Source organism: Echinops telfairi, unplaced genomic scaffold (assembly GCF_000313985.2).
Source record: "Echinops telfairi isolate 266 unplaced genomic scaffold, ASM31398v2 ScPeMD7_6;HRSCAF=24_0, whole genome shotgun sequence".
Classification (NCBI taxonomy): domain Eukaryota; kingdom Metazoa; phylum Chordata; class Mammalia; order Afrosoricida; family Tenrecidae; genus Echinops; species Echinops telfairi.
Window position 1 is genome coordinate 12,636,126 of NW_022103902.1, and position 23,336 is coordinate 12,659,461.

At 43.6% G+C, this 23,336-nt stretch overlaps 1 protein-coding gene across 4 annotated transcripts in view; it reads left to right on the forward strand.

Moving 5' to 3' along the window:
• Positions 1–23,336, forward strand: part of PHLDB2 (pleckstrin homology like domain family B member 2) — a 282,937-nt gene that overhangs the window by 236,945 nt on the left and 22,656 nt on the right. For 2 of the 4 annotated variants that reach the window (XM_004706392.2, XM_004706393.4), the window contains 5 exons: positions 2,949–3,059; positions 7,414–7,503; positions 14,236–14,379; positions 19,414–19,554; positions 20,922–21,021. In XM_004706392.2, coding sequence (XP_004706449.2) covers positions 2,949–3,059; positions 7,414–7,503; positions 14,236–14,379; positions 19,414–19,554; positions 20,922–21,021 — 586 coding nt within the window. Of the gene's footprint in view, positions 1–2,948; positions 3,060–7,413; positions 7,504–14,235; positions 14,380–15,023; positions 15,216–19,413; positions 19,555–20,921; positions 21,022–23,336 lie in introns of all 4 variants that reach the window. The other 2 variants (XM_045286216.1, XM_045286217.1) reach the window with 2 other exon arrangements.

Here is a 23,336-nt window from a genome sequence, read left to right on the forward strand (position 1 = left end):
AAAAAAGGTATTTGCTTTAAACAAGTCATTGATCTTACAAAATTGTATCATATGAACTCCACCTTCATTTCTATCAAGACCACATTTCCAATTTTTTGCATTCTAATTGCCAATAATTATCAGTGCATCTTGATTGCATGTTTGATCAATTTCCTACTGAAGTTGTTGGTAGAATTCTTCAATTTTTTTTCATCTTAGCTTTTTTAGTGGTAAAGGTGCATAAATTTAAGTAATAACTATTGATATAATCCTCTCACGGACTGCCTTGTACTTCAAGAGAGATCTTGAAATGTCGTTTTTTGATGAAAAATGCAATGCCTTTCCCTTGATTGTATGATTGTATCATTCTCGGTATTGTAGATCATATGACTTTCTTATACCAAATGGCCCACACAGTCCATCTCAGCTCATGAATTCCTAGCTTATCTTTAAGTGCTCTATTTCATTTTTGACGGCTTTCAATTTGCCTAGATTCATACGTCATATATTCGAGGTTCAGATTACTAGTGCATCTTACAGCTGTCTCTTATTTTGAGTTTTTCTCCATCAGTCGATGAGGGCTCTGAAGGCTTTATTCCCGTGGCTTTACTGAACTCCCGTCATTATGGTCAGCGCTACTTTGAAAAGGCAGCGCTTCCTCTGTCATGTTTTGAATGTCTTCTGTTCCGAGGGCTTCGACAGCTGGCGCTCTCCCTGACAGTGTGCTGCTTTTGTGCACTGGGCCGTCAATATCTGAGATGTCAGTGCTGTGCACATGGTTTTCCTTGGAAGCCTATTCCTTCTTTGTAGTCTGCTCTTATTCTTGAATGTGTGATGAAGCCTAGTCACTTTGGGTAACCCTGCTAATACTTGAATTATCAGTGACATCGCTTCGAGCATCACAGCAAACGCAAGCCACCACGGTACAACAAAATGTATTCCATCTAGCCTACATCCAGAGGCAAGTGGTGCATAAGTATGGTTAGTCTAGCTTTAAAGTGTCGTTGTCTTCAATGACATCTGTCTCTGCATTGAATCTCGTTGTGTATGGATCACATAATAACATATTTGGCAGATTATGGATTTTGACATACAGCCGATGCTTCCCATTTCAAACGAGCTACCTTGACTTGTCTGCCATCATTACATTGCGCTACAGATGCATTTATGAACAATTTTATTTATTTATTTATTTGCTGCTGTGGGCCTTTATTCAGGGGACATGCGGCACCCTTTAGTGTGGCAGGCGGCTGCAGCCAGTGGAGAAGCCTGGGGTCTGGACAGTCGAATTCAGTACTGGACTGTGGGCTGCAGCAGCTTGTTGGCCACATGGTGCCACACGTGCGACCAGAGCAAAAGCCCTGCTGAGGGCTGTCCAGCCGGGCAGCATGTCCTCAAGTCCCTGCACAGGGCCAAGCAGGAGGCAGACGGGGATGGGAGGGGTGATGTCGTATGGCTGTGGTGACTGTCCCCCAGATACCCAGTGTCACAGCTGGGAGGTGGGGGTGGCCGTGCATGAGTGGTCGGGGCATTTGGCCCCCGGGTGCCCAGTGTCACAGCTGGGAGGTGGAGGTGGCTGTGCGTCGAGTGATCAGGGAATCTGGTCCCTGCGTACCCAGTGGGGAGGTGGGTGGCCCAACCTGGCACACTCCCTCGGGCAGCAGTGCTGCTGTAGCCTCCACCCCCATCTACCTGGGCAACCAGAGGCTCAGCCAAGGAGAGGGTTCGATTTCCTAGGTGGGGCCAAGGACAGCAGGCAGCTGCCACCCCTGCCTGGGGCTTGTGAATAATTTTATTTTTTAAGATGGAAAACTTAAATCAGGAATTCGGACATTTGTTGTAAATTACTTCCCTTTGCAACCATAGTAACTCGCTTTAGACTAATTCTATGAGCAAAGCCTATTTTGGGATCACCTTTGTTTTCTCTGTTCACTGATTAGCAAAGCTGACTGGTGGCTTATTGCCACTAGAAATAGCCCACGGAATTCTACGCAAAGTACTGTCCCCACCCACATCCAAGCACCCAAACCCAACCTCGTGTTGCTCCGTAATTTAGAGTCAGGCTTGAGAACGCTGTACTAATCTGCTAAAATTGAGGGAACGAGGAGAAGGAGGAAACTTCCCAGCTCTCAGTTTAAAAGAACAAATTTCATTGTTGTTTTTTCTCATGGGGTCAAAGATTCATTTATAGTGTAAAACAAGATTTCCTGTTTACTGCCAGGTTCTTCAAAATAGATTGTAAAGCACTTGAACTGTATTGGCCTTAAGTAAAGAAAAATGCTGAGGTTGGCAAGCAAAAGAAAAAGCTCCCAAGACTCTGCATAATTATCACTGCCTAAGGAACCCCGGAAGAGGCTTAGGGGCATAGTGGACTATACTCTCAGCTGCTAACCACAAGGTCAGCAGTTCGAATTCACCAATCTGCCAGAGGAGAAATGGGGGGCTATCAGCTCCTATAAAAGTTTGAAGTGTCGGAGATCCGAAGGGGCGGTTTTACCCTGTCCTATAGGGTTGCTAGCAGTAAACTTGGTTTGGTTTTTGGAAGGAGATCTGGTGTTGCTGTCAGTTCAACATTGTCTTGCTAGCTGCAAGGTCAGTGGTTCAAACCCACCAGCTGCTCCGAGAGAGAATGATGAGACTATTAGTTCCCATAAAGATTTATAGGAAGTCTCAGAAACCCTATGTAAAGTCACTCAGAGGCAGAATTGACTCGATAGCTACGAGTTTGGTTTGAGTGTGGGCTCTTTTGGGTCATGCCCATGGGTCAGAAACGATGAGCCCGCCACCACCAGCAAACTCCCAGCTCAGATTCCCCTGGTGACACAAAGGGATGGGGGTTGGAGCCCTTCATCAATTAAAACGTGGTCCCTGTTATTCCCGTCATAAATAGGCTTTCCCTCTCTCCTCGTCAGTCTGGCAACCTTTTGACGATCTCATGTACGGCTCTCTCTGATTATCTCTTCCTGTAGGAGAAAATTTCTGCATTGAAAAAGCAAGCCAATCACATTGTCCAGCAGGCTCAGCGGGAGCAAGATCATTTTGTGAAAGAAAAGAATAATTTGATAATGATGCTGCAAAGAGTAAGTAGCTCTGTATGGGCCCTGCCCACAGCAAAATAACCGCTTGTTCCATTGCGAGGAAAGTTGCCCTCTTTGAAGTACATACCTGTTAAAAACGCCTGTCTTCGTCATTTAAAAAAGACTTTTATCTACATGTTTATTTAATAGTGAATGTCTTTGTGATTTCAGAAAGCCTTTTCTGTATGTTTTACTCCATCCCCCCACACTAGTAATGCACTGACCTATGAATGCTTAACTGGACTTCAGACAATAAGCAGACATTTTCTCCAGGATGCTTTTTCCACATTGCAAGAATTAGAACTATGAAAACCTGTATTTTTAAGTTTCCTCCTTTAGAAAATCTTATTTTTCTTCCAAAAAAGAAATGCACATCTAAAAACCAAGTGGACTGCACGTTGGGCCGTTTGAAACCACTAGCGGCTCCACAGGAGAAAGAGGAGGCTTTGTAATCCCATAAACAGTTACAGTGTTGGAAACCCACAGGGCCAGTTCTACCCGATCCTACAGGGTCACCATGAGTTGGATTCTATTCAGTTGCAGCAAGGGATTTTTGTTTCGGTTGGATTTGGCGGGAGGTTATATTGTTTTTTAAGGAGAGATGCTCATTTTAGTACTGTAAATATGTTGGCTTGGCCGCTCTGGCCTTTTGAATCCTCCTTGATTGTGTGCGTTTCCTGGAAAATGCTGCGTTGGCTTTGGCCTGCCTGCATGGGCAGCTGCCCCGTGTGGTCAGGCTGTTCTCGCCACTGGAACTGGGTTCGCTGAAGTGGACCTACATGTACGGGACTCCTTTCCACAACCAGTTACCGTCAAGTCGATGCTGGATCATGGCAATCCACGTATGTCAGACTCGAACTGTGTTTGATAACAGTTTCACTACTGCTCTCGCAGAAGTCAGCTTCTGGGCCTTTCTCCGAAGGCCTCTCAGTGAAATCAAATCAACAGCCTTCAGTCAGCGATTACGCCTTTTAAAAGTGTGTCAAACCTTTTCACCACCACCACGAGCTCTCCTTCACTCAAAGACGATACAGAGCAACCTGTCATTGAACTTCCCAGCATGGACCCTCATCTAGGGATAAAGATAAGACCGTCTTAGGAGTGAGCTTTGCCCAAGTGTGACATGTGGGAGCAGGAAGATATAGAAGGTGACCCACAAAGGAGTGCCAGGAAAGAAAGTCTGAGACACCGATTGAGGCTCTCCTGGTCCCACTTGGGAGAAATACTACAGTCAGAGGATTCCCACCTCAGTAATTTTTAGGTTGAAATGGCAGAGGCAATTTGTCCTTCAGCTGCAATTACGAGTCCACTTGAGGTGCCTCTGAAACTGCACAGATCTGACTGCTGTCCTCTTCCTACTTCTTCACCTCCTAGCAATCTCAGACTGGAGTCGCATTTCCCGTCTCTGTTCTGAGAATGCATGTTGATGCCATTAACTTCCCCACCACCGTTTCACTTCTTGCACTCCATGTTCAGAAGCAGGCTTTAAATCAGAGTGTAAAATATAGTACTTATCACAACCGCTGTGCTTCCTCACACAATTAGGCAGAGAAATACCCTCCGACCCAGCAATCCCTCGGCTGGGTCTATACCCTAAAGAAATAAGATACACGCACGAACAGAGGTGTGCACGTCCATGCCCTTCACAGCACCATTCACAGTAGCTGGAAGATGGAAACCACCTAGATGCCCACCTGGGGAAGAATGGCCCCAAAAAAACGGTGGTCTGTACACACAGTGGAATCCCTCACGATGTGACAGAATGACGGATCTGTCGCACCTCATGACATGGATGGAACTGGAGGAGGACGTGAGGTTGAGTGAAGTTAGTCACAAAAGGGTGCAGATTGTATGAGGCCACTCTGACTGGAAGATTATCAAGAAAAGGTTTTTATATCAAAAGAACAAAAGTCTGAATGGTTACTGGGGAGGGAGAGGGCGTGAAGAAAGGGGAAGAAATAGCCTAGAAAGTAGACATGTGAACTTGGGGCAAGGAGAAGACAATATCTAACAAGAGGGTGATAGGAGAGAGAAAAAGAGGAAGCAGGGCAAGCCAATGGGAGATTCAAGAAGTTACTGAATGTTCTGTGAACCCCACCTAACTCACAGTAAAAAGCTAAATACATGTTTATAAATACTATATTTATATATATAGTACTTGAATTGAAGTTTTAGCAAAGGAAATATATCCCTAGTGATTTTTTAAAACAATAAGTGAGCATACTGTAAGATGTAACATGTGCTGAATCAAAATATAAAATGTCTTTCTATGGTAAAAGTTGTGACCTTTCTTCACTCATGAAGATTTTTCGTTATCCCTAAATGATCCACAGTCCCAATCAAAATCCAAACAGACTCTTTTGGAAAATTCACAATTAATGCTCAACTTTATATGAAAATGCAAAGAGCCTAGAAACGGCAAAGCAAGTCTGAGCAAGAAAATAGATCGAGAGCATTTCTATGTCTGATTTCAAGACTTATTATAAAAGTAGTAATGAAAGGCAGTGTGATACCGATATACAAATAGATATATAGAGCAGGATCCAGAAGAGGAGGGATATCATTGCTGATGTTAGATGGATCTTGATTGAAAGCAGAGAATACCAGAAAGATGTTTACTTGTGTTTTATCGATTATGCAAAGGCATTCAACTCTGTGGATTCCAACAAATGATAACATTGTGAAAAATGGAAACTTCAGAGCACTTAACGGTGCTCATGAGGAGCCTGTAAATATATGTAGTCTAAGGGAATACTGTATGGTTCCCTTAGAAAAGTGTGTCTCAGTTTGTATTCTCTCACCATACTTATTCATTCTGTATGCTGAGCAAATAATCTAAAAAGCTGGACTATATGAGAGGGTACCTCCCCCCCAGTGGAATTGTTTTGCTTCAAAGCTATATATTTTAAGTTTTTTTTACAAAAAACCCTATCACCTTCAAACTACTCTCCATTACACTTAATACATTGGTTAAATCTGCGATTCCATTGTTGGAAGCATTTTTCAAACTCATCTGTTTGGATGGCTGACAGCACTTCCCTCATTTTTCCTTCACTTTTTCCATGTCATCAAATCACTGTCCTTTCATGTCCCTCTTCATTTTCGGAAACAAAAAGGCGTCATATGGAGCGAGGTCAGGTGTGTAAGTTGTGTGGGGCAAGAGATCATGCTGGTTGTTTTGGGTTTTTTTGCCAAAACCTGGTACACTGAGATTTCTGGGTGAGCAGGTGCACTGCCTCTGGTAGCAAAACCATTCCACTGTCTGCACAAATCAGACCTTTTTTGTCTCATACTGTTATACTGTCTTTTCAGAACCTCTAAATTGAAAGCTTAGTGGAACAAAATCCAAATGCATTATGAGTAGACACTTTTGTATGTTTGGGAAGTTGATGGACATCCAGAATGAGGTTTTTCATCAATCAAAATTATTTCACCTTTTTTGAAATGAGAAAACCACTCGTACACTTGAGTTTTTCCCATACTGCTGCCCTTGTAAACCGCATTCAACGTTACAGCAGTTTCTGCGGCATTTTTCCCAAGCAGGAAACAAAATTTCCACAGCCGCACTCTGTTTTCTTACATCACCCGTCACCAAAAACGAAGTTCGAGCGAAACTTCTTTTACACAAAACTTCACTGTAACCAGAGAGAACTTTCCCAGGTGATGCCACTGGATGCACTAACTAACAAGTTGCTCGATGCTTGCCTAGCGGGGAAAAATGCATACTACAAAAGCTCCACATCACCCAATGACATTTCCAGTTTTTTGGGTTTTTTTGTTCTGGAAGGGGAACACCATCATATGTAGAAAAAAATGGGGCATCAGGATCAGAGGAAGGCTTATTAACAACCTGTGATGTGCACATGACACAACCAAGCTTGCTAAAAGTGAAGACAACTTAAAGCACTTACTGATGACCAAAGACTACACTTCGGTATACATTACAACTCAAAATAAAGCCAGTGGCCCACATAGCTGTCTTTCAAATTATTTTGGACCCCTGATAAGTGGAGAAAAGTTTGAAGTTGTCAAGGATTCCGTTTAAATTGGATCTATAACCAGTGCTCGTGGAAACTTCAGTCAAGAAATCAAAGGGCATACTGCATTGGTCAATTCTGCTGCCAAAGACCTCTTTAAAGTGTTGAAGAGCAAGGGTGTCTCATTGAGGACAACGGTGTGCTTGACCCGTGTTATTGTCAATTGCTTCATCTGCATGTGAAAACTGGAAAATGCCTAAGGAAGACTTACGAGTCGATGCATGTGAATTTTGGTCAAGAGTATCGTAGGCACTATGAACGGCCAGAAGAGCAAACACATGTGTCTTGGTGAGAGTTTAATAGGTGTTGTGTTTCTGCAGGAAAAGGAGAATCTTTGTAATTTGGAAAAGAAATACTCCAGTCTCTCCGGGGGAAGAGGGTTTCCTGTCAACCCCAATACTCTAAAAGAGGTAAGTTTATGTTTTTCTTTTTGATTGAGGCTTCTCTGTTTTATTTTGCTGTTGTTTGGGGTTTTGTTTCGGTAGATCTTTCTGTAGATGAAATGCTGGCTGCATCAGTGGTACTCTGCCGGAGCACTGTGAGGACGGCACAGCACCGAAGTGTTTCGTGCTGTAGTGCATAGGTTCACTGTGGGTCTGAGCTGGCCCCACGTCACCGAAGAGCAAATCTATAGAAACAGTCACTGTAGTTTCTTAAGGGATGGGTGGGGGGGAGGTGAGAAAGAATGGGGATCTAACCATAATGAGTACAGAGAGAAAAGAAGGTTCTACATTTGATGTTGATGATGATTTCACAACTTTTTTTGTTAAGACTGAAGTATTGACTTGTATGATATGTGCATTCTATGTCAACTAAACTTTTTTAAAATAAATAAGAGGTAAGTTATCACCTAATACATCAGGAGAATACTTTAGTTTTATGGGGTTCACTGAATAGTAAAAGCATTAAGTGAAGTGACTCATGGAAGCCCTCAGTGCTGTCCAGTCTTTCGTTATATGAGCCTGGTAGATTCTGGGAATTATTTTTGTGTTAAAAGCAAATGAACTGTGTGTGTGCGTATGTGTGGCAATGGCACGGTAGCTTAACTTGGAGTTTCAAGAGAGTCATAAATTCTTCTCTTCTTCCAATCTTCTCTATTCCTCCATCCATTGTTTACTTTCTCTTTGATCTTACAAAAGATGAAAATGTCCCAAACATTTGAAGACATAGTCTGAGTTCTTTCTTTTTTCTTAGTAAAACATCAATCTTGTTTCTTTTTGGGGGTGTGTGTGTAAATTTTTATTTACATTAAGCCACATACATTCATTTCCCCAAATAGCCTTCTTTTCCACAACTCCATCACTATTCTTTCCCCTAACAATTTTTTTTTTATAGAACTACACTATAATATCATGGATTCTTGCATCTCTCAGCTGGGAATTTATAATCCTGAATGCGAGAAAGAAAAGAAAATTGTTTTCTATATATTTAATGTGTTCTAAAAAAAAAAGTAAGGAAAAAGCTTACTTTAGCATATGCTAATGTTTATAAGTTGCCTTTAAAAAGACAGCAGGGCTAGACATTTCTATAAAATATGTTTTATGTAGATATGTGAAGTAAAATTCTAATAATAAAATAGTTGCCATTAAATAAATTCTGACACACAGATCTGAGAGCATTTTGAGAAATAATACTTTATATATAAACTTCATTAGATCATTCAGTTTCACATAGCCCTGTCCACTATTCAAAAATCTGATGCCTTTTTCCATAATAGCAAATATTTCTTGATTTTTATTCCTTTGTAGAGATGCCTACCATTACATTTTTGAACAGCTTTGAAACATACTAAAATAGTATTATCTTTTTTAAAGAATGCATCATAATATCTAGTAAAAATTTATGTAAAACATGACACTATATTCCTGTCTGTTTTCCAAATTAGGCAATGGAAATTTTGGTTTTTGCATCCTTTTTTTTTTTTTTTTTCATTAAACACTTTTATTGGGGGCTCTTACATCTCATCACAATCCATATACATTCATCCATTGTTCAGCCACATTTGTACATATGTTGCCATCATTTTCAAAGCAGTTTCTACTTGATATCAGCTCCTCATTTCCCCCCTCCCTCATGAACCCTTGATAAGTTATAGATTATTATTTTCATATCTTACAGCATCCTCTGTCACCCTTCACCCACTTTTCTGTTGTTCGTCCCCCTGGGAAGGGTTTATATGTTGATCCTTGTGATCGTTTGCCCCCTTTCTCCCCCCCACCCCCACCCCCCCCTTATCCTCCTGGTATCTGTTCTCATTGTTGGCCCTGAGGGGTTTATCTATCCTGGATTCCCTGTGTTGTGGGCTCTTATCTGTAGCAGTGTGCATGTTCTGGTCTAATCCAATTTTTAAGGTAGAATTGAGGTCATGATAGTTGGGGGGGAGGGGGGCGAGGAAGCACCAAAGAACTAGAGGAAAATTGTGTTTCATCGGTGCTATGCTACACCCTGACTGGGTCATCTCTTCCTTGTGACCCTTCTGTGAGGGGATGTCCAATTGTCCACAGGTGGGCATTGGGTCTCCACTCCTCGTCCCATTCACATTGGTATGATTTTGTTCTGGGTCTTAGATGCCTGATACCTGATCCCATTGATACCTCATGATCACACAAGCTGGTGTGCTTCTTCCATGTAGGCTTTGTGGCTTCTGAGCTAGATAGCTGCTAGTTTATCTCCAATCCTTTAAGACCCCAGACACTATATCTTTTGATAACCAGGCACCATCAGCTTTCTTCACCACATTTGCTTATGCACCTATTTGTCTTCAGCAATCGTGTTGGGGAGGTGAGCATGGCAGAATGACGGATTGTTAGAACAAAGTGTTCTTGTGTTGAGGGAGTGCTTGAGTTGAGGCCCAATGTCCATCTGCAACCTTAATTCTTAACATATAGATATAAGTACATAGATCTATTCCCCTCTCGTTATATATAAATATATTTACTTATGTACGTGTCTGTATTTAGACCTCTATAAATGTCCTTTGCCTCCTGGTTCTTGCCTCTATTTCCTTTTCCTTTCCTTTTGTCCCACCATCATGTTCGGCCTTCATTCGGGTTTAGTAATTCCTTGCTGTTACATTGCCTTGATTAAGCCTTGCTAGTGTTTTCCAGTCAAGTCTGATGGGATGCCACCCTCTGTCTCCAAAGTCTATTTTTGGTATTCCCCGGGAAAGGTGTTTTGCCCCAGTGTGATGGGGTCAGATTGGGCACAATTCCTGCACTGTGTCTCCAGTACGCTATGGTTCATTGAGGGACTTCGTATCTCATGGTGGGGCCAGCCCTATGGTCCTCTCTGTGCATTGTCTGCTCTGAGCAGAAATATCATCCTTGGGGCTTGGTGGGCCAGGATGTGTTCCCCTCCCCCTCCCTCCCTCTTTGTTTCTCCTGTGTGCTCTAATCAAATATGCCCCTCATCCCAAGCTGTAGCTTCAGTGCTGTCCAATGAAGTGCCTTCTTATGTTAGGGGGCAGGGATCTACATAGGTGGGATTGGCCCCCTCTTCCTTTCTTTCTATTTTACAGAAATTATAATTTAGGTACATATTTTATCATTTCTATAACAGATTTACACATTTAGTATTTGAGGCTTCTACGTGAAATAATCTGACATCATGTTCTAGAGCAAATTTTCAACCTGTGTAAGAGGTTCTTTTTGGAAATACCTGTTGGAAATGTATTCATTGTTAAGTGTGGGACTTAAATGGAATTAACCCCCTTTTACTTCCACAACCCCTCTTAAACCCACACCAAACCCACTACTGTTGAGTGGATTTCAATCTCTTAAGAGTAGATAAATAACTTTGTTAAAAGAATAGTTTCCTATTCCGAATCCCATATGGAACAAACAACCCAAACCTCGGACTCGCTGCCAGTGAGTTGAGTCTGACATCCTCCCTACACAGGCTGTCAATCTTTACTCCAGCGGTTTGTCTGTGAGCCTCCTCTTTCTATCGAACAGCAGCGTGAACCGCCAGCCTTGCAGTTGGGAATCCACTGCTGATTCCACACGTGTTTATTGTCAAGTAACCCTGCTCTCTCAACAGTCCAATTGTTGATGGAAAACGAAGTAATCTAAATTCAGATTCATGTATTTGAACTCCTGTGTGGTTTCCTTCTTAGAAGTAGAATTTGTTTTGGTTTCTGAAAACTGTCTGCAGACTGCTAAGGCAGTACCTTAGGAAGGAGTCTTGGGGAGAGCCGAAGCCAAGACGTGTTTTAGTCATCTCATATTGCCATACCAAAAATACTACAGCAAGTGGCTTCAAAGAACAGAAACCTGCTCTCTCCAAAGTTTCGGAGGCTAGAAGTCCAAATTAGTCTCTCAGCTGTAGGAGAGGTGTCACTGAGTCAGCATGGATTCATTGCCAGGGAATTTGATTAGGTGTCTTGGAATCGTTATGAGAGCAGAGTGCCACTTCTTGCTCCTACCGAGTAGCTGGTGGTTTTGAACCACCGACCTTTCAGTTAGCCACCGAGTGCTTAACACTGTGGCATCAGCACTCCTAGATTTACAAGTACCGGGGTGAGGATTTCAACATAACTTGTTGGGGTGCAAAGTCTGCTTTCTAACAGGATCTAAGGGATCCTGCCCTGGCTTTCTCGTTGTAGTCTCCGGGCCCTTTCCACAGTTTCCTCGGGGACCCCACTGCATCTTTTTCCTTCACGTGCAAAACAGAGTATGAACTAGATGGTATTTTATACATATTTGTGAAGTGCCTACAATGTAACAACAGGCTTGTATCAGGGCACCAGAGATGCCTGTGTGAGCAAGACAGAAAAAGCGAGGCAGCTGATTGTAATGACTAACAGCATGGATTGTGGAGACAGACCTCATGAGTTTGACCCTGGCTCTGACCTTGGGGTGTCTCTTTAGCCTGTTTGTAGCTCAGCTTCCTACTTGTAAAATGGGGACAACAATGCCTAGGTCTTCTGACTTGTGAAGCAGAGGCACGTGGGTGAAGCCGTTTCAGGAGAGTGGTGAATGGAGTGTGGTGAGTATTAGACAGTGGCCTAGGTAATGTCCATGCGGTGGGCAGCAGCAGCTGGGTTTTGTGAGTCAAGTTTTAGAAGTAGCGTTTATTTTATGTGCAGTGGGAAACCAAGAGGTGGCTTGAGCAGAGTGGTGACATTAGTGGATGTGCACTTTCTTAAGGGTCATGGTGGCTGCTCTGGATGTTGGCTTATTAGAGAGGATGCAAAGAAACAAGTAAGAAGTTAACTGTACCACTTCAGGATGAACAGTCTGGCATTTAGATTTGAGTCACCCATGACTGAGAGGATGCGCAGTCTTAGATTTGGTGTCAGCGTTGAGAGAACTTACAGAGAGATTGGATGTGGAGATGAGCTAATTAAGAGAGGGGTCATGCTTTACACCGCCCTTCCAGTTTGAGTATTGGAATCGATGATTGAGAGGGAAAATTGGGGATGAATAGGTTTGGCTCTCGACATGCTAAGTCTGGAGGTCTGGCGACATAAATGAACTGGGTGGGTTCCGCGACTTTTCATTTCTTAGTGCAACCATAAAATCTTAACTCTTCTGCTGTCTCCATGTTTTTTTTTCTGTTTTCTGTGCAGACTTCTTGGAGTCAAAACTCACTTGAGGGTTTGTTGTTACTGCAGTTCTCATGTCTGGGGAGTCACTTTCCATTCAATTCCCTATACCACACAGGCCTGGCCCAAGATGCTTCTCTCTCTCTCTCTCTCTCTCTCTCTCTCTCTCTCTCTCTCTCTCTCTCTCTCTCTCTCCCTGTTTACAGACAGCACACCTTCCTGTGGTCTATGGTCCACAAGGGAATCAAACTTTGATTTTACTGAAAACATTCTCGTATCAGTTGCTCAAAAGCATGGCACAGCGGTGTAACTTCTCAGATAAAAGGGCATCGGACCACTCAGATGGCCACTTTCTTTTCTCAGTTTAGCTTTATAAAGCTTCACGTGGCATCTGCTGCCCCTTTTTGAAATGCAAGACTATATTTGGGAGTATTTTGATGCCTCTAATTTAGAAAACGTCAACTCTGGCTGCCTTTATTTTGTCATCGTGATGATAAATCTCTGTAAAGACCTGGGTCTCCGGCCTGGAATTCTTGCCTCTCCTGGAACCACTTTTTGAAAGGATTGATGGGCAGTTACAAGATGCCAAGTGTCAACGTTGACTCAACTTAACTTTTACAAGGGATGTTATTTTATACTCAGTGATTGTGTGTGGGACTGCTAACTGCAAGGTCAGTAGTTCGAAACCACCAGCCTCTCAGCGGGAGAAAGAAAAACGGGGCTTTCTATTTACATCAAAAGTCACAGTGTCAGAAACTCACAGAGGCAAGGTCTACCCTGTCCTGTAGGGTTGCTATGTGCTGACTTGCCGACAGTGACTTTGACTTTTGGAGTTTTATCCTTTTTAAAAACAGTTTCATCGGGATGATGACAATAAAGCTTTGCCTCTGTAATTACTTCCGGTGAAAATCTGTGCGTAGTCTTTTCACCAATAGACATTCAGTTGTTTTGATTTTGGTTGATTTGATTCGTGGGTACCTGCTCTGAGCTGAAGCCAGAAGTGAATTATTGAATTTAACAGTTCCAGGAAATTTTCTGTGGTGGGGTTGGGGGACGCACTTTGAATTATTTAATTAGATATCCTCCCATTGCTACTCCCCCTTAAAGAAATGTGTGTGTGTGTGTGTGTGTGTGTGTGTGTGTGTGTTCTATGTATCAAGGAACAAAAAGATCTTTGGATGAAAATTCGTGGGAAGGACTCTCATTAGAGAGTGACTGTGCTGTTACATTTCAGGTGTTTCGTTTGTTATTGTTTTGAATGTATGTGTAATGACAGCCTCGTTCAGGGAACAGAATGAGTGCCGCCACCACTGGGTGTTTAAAAATCAAAGGTGCTGGGTTATTTATAATGCAATCATGGTGACTTCATCAGAAAGGATGATTTTTAATGTTTGGAACGTGACTTTTCAAGACTCAGTACTTTGGAATCTATCTTAATTGCTGATTATCCTGTTAATGAAACATTTGATAATGTAATCACCCGTACCTGGCTGTGCTGCTTTAAGCTAACCTCATTGTACTGGGGATATTAATCAATACTCTTGCATGCCTCAGCCTTTGCTACCTTTGTGTCTAACTTCCGAATTCCTCCTTTTAGGGCTATATCAGTGTAAATGAGATTAATGAGCCATGTGGCTATTCCACGAATCTCTTCCCTTCCACTCAGTTCCCTGCTGATGCTGACGCTGCTGTCACTGAACCTGCCACAGCTGGGCTGGCGAGCCGGCCACAGAATAAAGAGGTGTGTCCGCATGCCATTTCATTCATTCATTCATTCACTGCTTTTCCTCTTGGCGGTTAACCCACGGTGAACTGAAAACGAGGGTGTGTGTGAGAAAGTGGTCTGGCTGTCCAACCAGAGGGCAGCGTGGTGGCGTTTGTGAAGTATACCAAGTTGAGGATACTGTTGTGTCAATGAAAATATTAGCAATCATCCCCGTGTGGTACCGCGTGGAGGTGACACTGAGAGTACTTGGACCCGCAAGTCCGAAGAAACAACTTCAGTGTACATACACTCCACCCTGATCTAAGAGTCTGGAGGGCATTTCTAAAATTGTGGGTTTGAATGATCTCGCCTGCTCGATTTTGTTCTCTATTTTACTTTGCAGCGTGGACTTTTCTGATAATGCCGTGCTTTTTAAAGAAAGAAAGAAAGAAACATTTGGGGGCATGGCAAACACTAGTGATGGAAATGTTCTCTACAGGCCGGGTGGCACGTAGGGTAGGATTTTCCCCAGAGGCAGAATTGAAAGCTATTGCCCATCGCTCGAGACCTCGTGATAAAAACATAGTGGACCTGAACCTCCAGGTGCGTTCACCGGTTGTTGCCCTTCTGTGCTTCCCTTTCATGCGGATGCATCTGCGCTGCTGCTTCCTCCTGTAAAGCAAACATCGCCTGTCTCTTCTGGATCTGTGTTGCCTTCTCTTTCTGCTCCACCTGTCACTCAACCTCCATCAGTCCCATGGCCTGAAGTCCTGACTCCGTCTGTCAATCCATTTCCTTTAAACGCCACACCTCCGCCTCTACCTGCTAAGAAACATAAGCGGCAGCAGCAGCAGCGGCAGCAGGAGCCACAGGTAACGAGCGCCTGCTGTTTCAAGTGAGAGATTTTTATCTGGAGACAGCAAATCTGCTTACGTAGAATCTTTTCTTTAAGCGCCAAGGTTTTGTTGTGTTTTGTTTTTCCTTTGTTTTTTAAGCAAGCTGCATGCTCTTGCTTTATCATAGTTTTATTTTGTTAGGATCCTTAGCATGCTCTCAGATCTCAGAATGTTGGAGCTGGCAAGTTTTGAGAGCTCGATGGGCCGCTCTCTGATTCTTGTATATTTGGGTGGGTTTCACATCCTCAGGTGTCATTTCTCCTTTTCAGTTCTTCCACGTTTTTCAATCTAATAACTCTTCTTTCCCTAAAGTCGACGGTATGAAAGAAAAAATAGCATTTGGAGCACTTGTAAATGTTTCGTCAAGTTCTGTCTCCTGGTTACACTGGCAAAACAAGGCATGCATTTGATTACTAATTGAGCAGAATCTGAATGGATGGTAATGATCCCTACACCAGATAATTTCATGGCCTTCCGATTCCGTTTGGTGGAGACTGGCCATTGAATCCAGTGGGAACGGCCGTGGCCTTGCTGGGTGTGCTTCAGCAGGTCCTGGCGCCATCTGTACCTTGGCAGTGCTGCGCAGTGTTAATTTGCTCTCTGAGCTGGTCGCGAGCACCGAGCCCATTTTGCATGCTTGCCTCCGACTGTGACGAGCCTACGTTGGCCAAGGTAGTGGAGGCCCTGGGTGCTGACCCCGGCTCGACCTCATTAAGGTGGGCAACAGACTGCACGGCAGAATCCAGGGCAGTGATTCGGGCCTCCGCAGAATTGACAGCGCAGCAACCCCCTGAAAAGTGGTTGGCTGCAGTTTTCGTGTGGTTGTTAAAAACCGTGGCAAAGAATCTCAAGATGATGATGTCATCAAAGATGATTCCAAAGACAAAAAAGGAAAATTTGGTTCTAATTGTTAAAAAAACCGAACAAACACCATGGTATAAAAATTTGTTTTGTCCATACAGCATAGAAGTGTTAACTTCTTACATGTAATTCCTTTGATATGTCGAATTTCGCTAATACTTTTCTAAGTTTACAAATATCTCATTATCCTTCGATCAGTCTCATGAAATAAGCGTGATCTTCGTGTTGATGTGTAGGGAATTCACTCTCTGCCCAATTTGTTTTTCCAAGTTTAAAATTAGAGTAAGGTGACCAAATGTCCCGCTTTTGGCGGGACAGTCCGATTTTTAACAATTTTTCCCACATCCCGCGGCGTTTTTAAAAAGTCCCAATTTTTGGAAAGAATGCACGACAAGCTAGGGTATACGGTTTTCGGCTGCCATGTGGCTATTTCGCCAGGATATGAGTTTTATTAATGGTGTCCCGCTTTACCAATGTTAACATCTGGTCACCTTAGCTTAGAGGTACACGTTTGGACCGTACAACAACAAAGTCGTTTTTAATTATTATTTTATCGTGCCCATACATGTAGTAGAACGGCTTTTCAAACCCACCAGCTGTTTTGAGAGAGAATGTTGAGGCTTTCGACTTTTGTCAAGATTTACAGGCTGGGAATCCCACTGGGGCAAGAATTACTATGGGTTGGAGTTGACTCAATGGCAGTGAGTTTGTGGAGATCATCTATCGATTTATCCTATATGGATGAATATCTTTAGCACAAATTTGCCACTGACCATCTCCACCATTGTTTCATGTCCACGTTGGTGACCTTCGTTACACTCACCGTATTGTGCACCCCTCTTCACGATCTATTTCCAGCTTTTCCTAACAAACTCAGTGTTTCTCACTACCCCGAATCTGCCCTCCCGCTCACCCTGGCAGCCACTGATAAACTTTAGTCTCTAGACGCTTGCTTATTCGATATAATTCTTTTAACGGGAGCCCTATAATATTTATCCATCTGGGTCCGGTTCATTGCACTCAGCATAATGACCAGCTTTTAAAATAATTAATATAGTATACTGAGTGTTGTCCTCCTTTTAACACACCCAATGCCTATTAATGGAGGGCTTTTCAGAAAAATTTAGTTTTCAATCTTCCCTTTCGATGGCTTATAGCAGAGGTCCTTAAACTTTTTAAACAGGGGCCAGTTCACTGTCCCTCAGACCCACTGGACGACCAGACCATAGTTTAAAAAAAAACTATGAACTAATTCCTATGCATACTGCACATATCTTATTTTGAAGTGAAAAAAAAAACAAATGGGGCAAAAACACCCGGCGGCCGGATAAATGTCCTCGGTGGGCCACATGTAGCCCGCGGGCCGTAGTTTGAGGACACCTGGCCTACAAGAATGTGGTGATTATCCCAGGAGATTCTAAGGACACATGGTCACCACCCAATGGACTGCCATCAAGTTGACTTCAACTCCTAGTGACCCCCATAGGGCAAAAGGGTTCCAAAGGGTTTCTCAGGTGTAAACCTTTCGGGAGCCGAAGGTCTCCTCTTTCTTCCGCAAACCACCTGGTGGGTTGAGCAGCTGACCTTTAACTTAACTCCTTGAGTCACAGGTGCTCCTGGGCCCTGCCCAGGAGAGTAACACCCACCTTTCTTATCTCTGACCTCCTGTGAAAGGGACTGTATCCCCCTCTGCCTCTCAGCTTGGGGGTTACTGTGGGACAGCTGCAGTGAAATAAGCCAAGGGGTCGTGTGAAAAGTGGGCCGAGGAAGGCCCGTGGAAGTCAGGGACCACCTAGACACCTCAGTCCCGTCGGTCAGCTTCGCTCGCAGCCACAGCTAGGAGGAATGGTATCTCTAGTAAGAAAACCGTTTTTAAACCTGTTTTTGGTTTTGTTTAGGGTTACCCCCCCCCCTTCTTTCTTTTATTGTGCCAGATATTAATTAACTTGTATTTTCAATGGACGTTCTTTGCTTTGTATTATGCTGCCTATTACGGAAAACTGGGAAGTTTTGAAATTTGGAGTTTGTGGCATTTGTTCCCAGTGAGAGCTGAACTGCGGAGTTCTGATGCTGTTTCCCCAATTAAACCGAGCGGGAGCCCCCAGGTGCAGCGTTCTTATCCCGGTGTGAGCCCCTGGGCTTGCCTAGATGCGCTGCCACTTTCTAAAGTTTTGAGATTTGGGGATTTATGAATAGACAAAGCTTGGACATGTTTCTTTGGTCTGTCTGTACCCCAGATTCTTTATATGTAACACTGGGCTAATCAGAGCCATGGGATTATTATGAGAATGAAATGAAATAACATGTAAAGCAATGATGAACATACCTGGCACATAGTAATATGTTAGTATTTACTCTTTGCCAATTAATATCAATTATACAATGGACTAATTTGCACTACGTAATATCTAATAGCTATTATAAATACTGATAAAAATTAACTAATATAGATAAGTAATCATAAATTAAAATGCAGATTTTTTTCATGATAGCCAAACTTTAAGATTGTTCACAAATTTGGTAGCACGTGTGCATTGGTTGTTTTTAAAATATATATATATGCCAGAAGCCGACATTTAGTATAAACATAATCAACCCTGAAAAATTATCAATTAGGAGATCACTTAACTGTTGAAGACTCAGTTTTTCTTCTGTGGGGTTGACAAGCAGGGTGAATCCAAGAAAGGGTGGATCAATTCCAGTTGACAAAATCTTGCCTTAGGAATTGGAAAGAAGAAAAAGAAAAGGAGTATTCCTCAGGTGTATTTTTAAACTGGCTCCTCAGCCGAACCCAGTTTGAATAAATAACCTAGATGGGTGCTGGGTTTGCAGTGTAGGCATGTGACTGAAACAGGATTACAGCTTTACAGCGGCTTCCGTGTACTTGTTCTTTCTCTTCTTCCTTCTCCCCGTCCTCGCTCTCCTCCCCCTGGGCTCTGTGCCTCACGCAAAACTGTCAGACAGACAGGGAGATGGGGAGAGCTGCTTACGGGCTTTGTCCACTCGCTGCACACGAGCCACGCGGTGACCATCATAACAATGTGTAAGGCGCCGAGGCACAGGCACTGTTGAAGTGACAGGCAGATTTATTTATGCTTTTAATTTTCTAGGTTCATTAATAAATTCTTGCGGCCTCTGCATCTTATCAGGTGTATCCCAAGCCTGCTAGTGAGCACCTGTAAGTTTCATTCTAACCAGGAGTTCAGTGTGAAAGTTCCAAAACTCCCATGTACGTGGCGGAATTCTTAATTTCATAAACGATCTCTTCCCACTTGCCAAATTGTGCCATCTTGCTTTGCGTTTGCCTTTGAAGCACTTTAGAAGTCTGGAGGAAAGGAGAAAACAGCACCAAGAAGGCCTCTATCTGAGTGACACGCTGCCTCGAAAGAAAACTACACCTCCCGTATCGTCACAGTTCAGGAGCGCTACTATGGGGAGAAGCTCCACCCCAAAGGTAGGATGTGGGGCGTTCCTGGTCATCATGGTGACTGGGGTGGAGGGGCCCTTAAGAATAGGAAAATGCTACGTAAAACACTTCCTTCTATTCACCTGTGTGGAGAGTCAGGACTAGATTGTGTTCTTTATCCTTTTGGGCGGACATTTGGAATTGCACCCTCTGGGACCAGAGAGCCTGGTCTGGGGTTTTTTCAGCCCCCACAGCACCCCTGATGGGTAGCATTCCTGAGCATGTCAAAATGCCCTGGCTGTACCAGGTCTGGGAATAAGTGAGGATACAGGCTCGAGGACCCTGGAGGAGTAGCAGCCAATGTTTGTTGAGTTATGTCCATATCTATACCTGAGCCTGGACTAAGCCTGTTGTTGTGGACTGCCCCATTTTGAAAACTGGCAACACTATGCAGTAGAGCAGGGGTCCTCAAACTGCGGCCCGGGGGCCACATGCGGCCAGCCGAGGACATTTATCCGGCCTGCATGCGGGGTGTGTTTTGTTCATAGTTTATTTTTTAAACTATAGCCCGGCCCTCCAACAGTATGAGGGACAGTGAACTGGCCCCGTTTAAAAAGTTTGAGGACCCCTGCCTAGAGAAACAAGTGTGTTCCCCCCCCCTCCCCCCCGCCGTCAGGCTGGATAAACTGATCGTGTGAAGAAGCCAGGTGACCAGGCCAGGTGCCCTCGGTTAGTGAGAGTGGATCTGGAGTGTGACCTTAATGATCTGCTGCCTGAGCTCTCCTTCCGGAGACATGCCCCGGGGGTCCCTGCAAAGGAAAGAGAGAGAGAGAGGAGAGAGCCGGATTTGAAGATCCGCCGTCTGCCTTTAAGTGTAGCGTAGCTTTGTTGTAACCTTTTTCGACATAAATCATTGTACTATATTTTTATTGACCCAAAGGTGTTGGCTACGTATATGGAGCATTAAAGCCTCGGGACTCGTTCATAGGTTCCTCCAGTTTTCAGTGACCCAGATAAACGGGCTGTAGGTGAAAATGGCTGCAGCGATTGATGGCCGGCGTAGATCTGTGTGCCTGTTTGCGTGGCGTGCGTGCATTCCTGGCCTGCCCTGCTCCTTATGCATGAAGATCTGGCACTTGCTCCCTAAGGTGGTAGCAGACAGTGGCCCGTCCAACTTTCTTCACTTTGGGAATTGTGCCATGGAAGAACTGCTGGGATGCTGGCCCTGCAGGAAGCTCCCATGAAGGAACCGCGGCTGCCCCTGCCCCTCAGCCATCAATAAGCAGCACCCGAAGAAAGACCGGCGTTCTCTGCTCTCTGCCCTGAGGAGAAATGGAGCAGGGAGGGGTGTGGCCACTTGCTGAAGGGCTGGTTGCCCGCAGTGGACCTGACGTGTTTTCCCCTGTTTCCCACAGGCTCACCTGCCTCTCGGACAGAGCAACAGTTGTGGCAGTGTGCTCCCTCCCTCACTGGCTACCATGACCAAAGACTCCGAGTCCCGGAGGATGCTTCGAGGTAGGTACCCTTGAAATCGCATGCTATGGTCTTTTGTTAAGTATTTGAATTCTCGTGGAGAGAGAGCAGGGGCAGTGTTGGAAAAGGTTGGAGAAGGGATCAACTGTCGCCCTAAATTCTACTCTTAAAATGTCTCCTCTGGGGAAGAAGAAAGGGGGTTGGGGAGAGAGACAAAGATTGCAAGATCCTTGTTGCTGTGCAATGTTAACTTTCCTAAATATGTATGCAGTGAATGCATTTAAAACACACCCCTTGTTCATTATTAATTCAATAGAACTTTAAAACCAAGAAGACCTGAGAGAATTACTGACCTTCATTTTTGACTAGTCAAACGAAAAGAGAAACGATGGAGAGGCAGAGACGTTGCCAGACTTCAGATTGCCCACTTGGTTCGTGGGGGAGCCACTTGGCCCTTGTCATGGTGACCCTTACAGTGGGATCAGACAGTGGTGATCCGTGGGATGTTCATTGGTTGATGTTATTGAAAGTGGATCACCAGACTTTCTTTCTAGTCCGTTTCAGCTGGTAAGCTCTGCTGAAACGTGGTCAGTATCAGAACAGCACACGAGCCTCCGCTGTGAGTTGATCCATGAGCTAAAGAGTTGTTGGGCTGGTGAAGAACAGAGGCATGGTGGCTCAGAATCCACTTAGGCCTTTTAATGTGGGCTTGGGTCTTGATACTGTGTGGTTGTTAGTCTCAAGTAGACTCTGAAACCTTGACATGTGTTTCTTTGTAATAAGACCTGGAGTCTATAGTGGGGGTCTAAGTAGTCTTTCCAGGACTGGAAGAAAATTCTGTAATTGGTAATTGAGAGAGGTAATCTGCCTGTCTCCACTGAGAGGGTTAGGTTTACTGTGTTAACATAGTAGTTTAGTCATTTATATTGGCCCTAACGTTTCTGTAGGCATGGTACTGGTCACCAAGAATGCAGCCGAATGTCATGATCCTTGCCCTTGAAACACTGATAGGCGAGTGAAGAAGAAAGACACATAAGACACTATGTAGTTTCAAGAAATGTCCTCATAAAATTATGTTCTGAATTTAAGCAGACACTAATATCCAAACGCATTCATGCAGTGGTGGGTTGGGAATCCTACCCGCTGCCAGCACGCGGGAATTCATTCCTGACTACTAGGCCTCTCTGTGGATGGTGCCAGTGGGTAATTGCTGGTCTCCCATGGTGTGTGTATATGTGCATAGATACACAGGACCTTCAGAACATTCATGGACACGTAGAATTAAAGGATAATGGAATTTTCCCGTGAACTTTTGGATGTCCTCTTGTGCATGTGTGTGTATACATAAAGACACTCCCTGGTGTGTATGTGTATGTGTGTAATTCTGTAAGTATTGTTGCTCTGCACCATGAAGTTGCTTCTGATTCACAGCAGTGCTATAGGACAGAGTAGAAACAGGGTTTCCAATGTTTGAAATCTTTAGAGAAGCAGATTGTTAGATCTTTCCCTTGTGGAGTGGCTGCTTAGCTTGATTCTTGGCCACTAGGGCCTTATTAATATATATGTATGTGTGTGTGTGTATATATATACACATACATATATATGTATGTATACACACACACACACACACATATCCATTAATGAAGAAAGCCCTATGGAGTGGTTTTACTCCATAATATATGGGGTATCCATGAGTTGGGGCCCAGTACAACAGCAGCTTACCAACAACAAGGATATGTATTTATAATTGTGTGTGTGTGTGAAGGTACTTCGATAACTTCATGGGAAAATTGAACTAAAAGATAATGAAATGTTTTGATGACCTGTTGGAGCTTGCTCTGTATACACAGAGACCTACAGTCTTTGTATATACATCACTGAAAGGAAGTTTTAAAATCAAACTAGAAGTGATTTGAGAGTTATGTAGAAATGCTAATGTTTTTTAGAGAGGCTTCCAATATCTTAAGAGTGGTTTACAATTGCTTTATCATAATTTCCTTCATGAGTTAAAAATACCTCTGTTTTGATGATGTATAAATAACGAGGAGAAATGAGTCTTTATATTTGGGCCCTCATTGATCACTGCTCACTTGTAGGACAGTCTATTTTCTGCTCAAGAATTTTCCTTTGAATATTAGCAGGCTTCTGTTTAAATGTATTTTTACCACTGGCTGAAGTCATCAAAGCTTGGATTGTCCCCCACACCAACAAAGGCCATTCATCACACTCAGTTTCTCTGTGCAGTAGCGGCTTAAGAAGAGAGCAGGCACTCGGGAGATGGAGCCTGGTCTCCGATTATTCTACTGTTGTGTGGCAGTCTGCTTCCTTAAAAGATTTATAACTTGGGGTACCCTGTG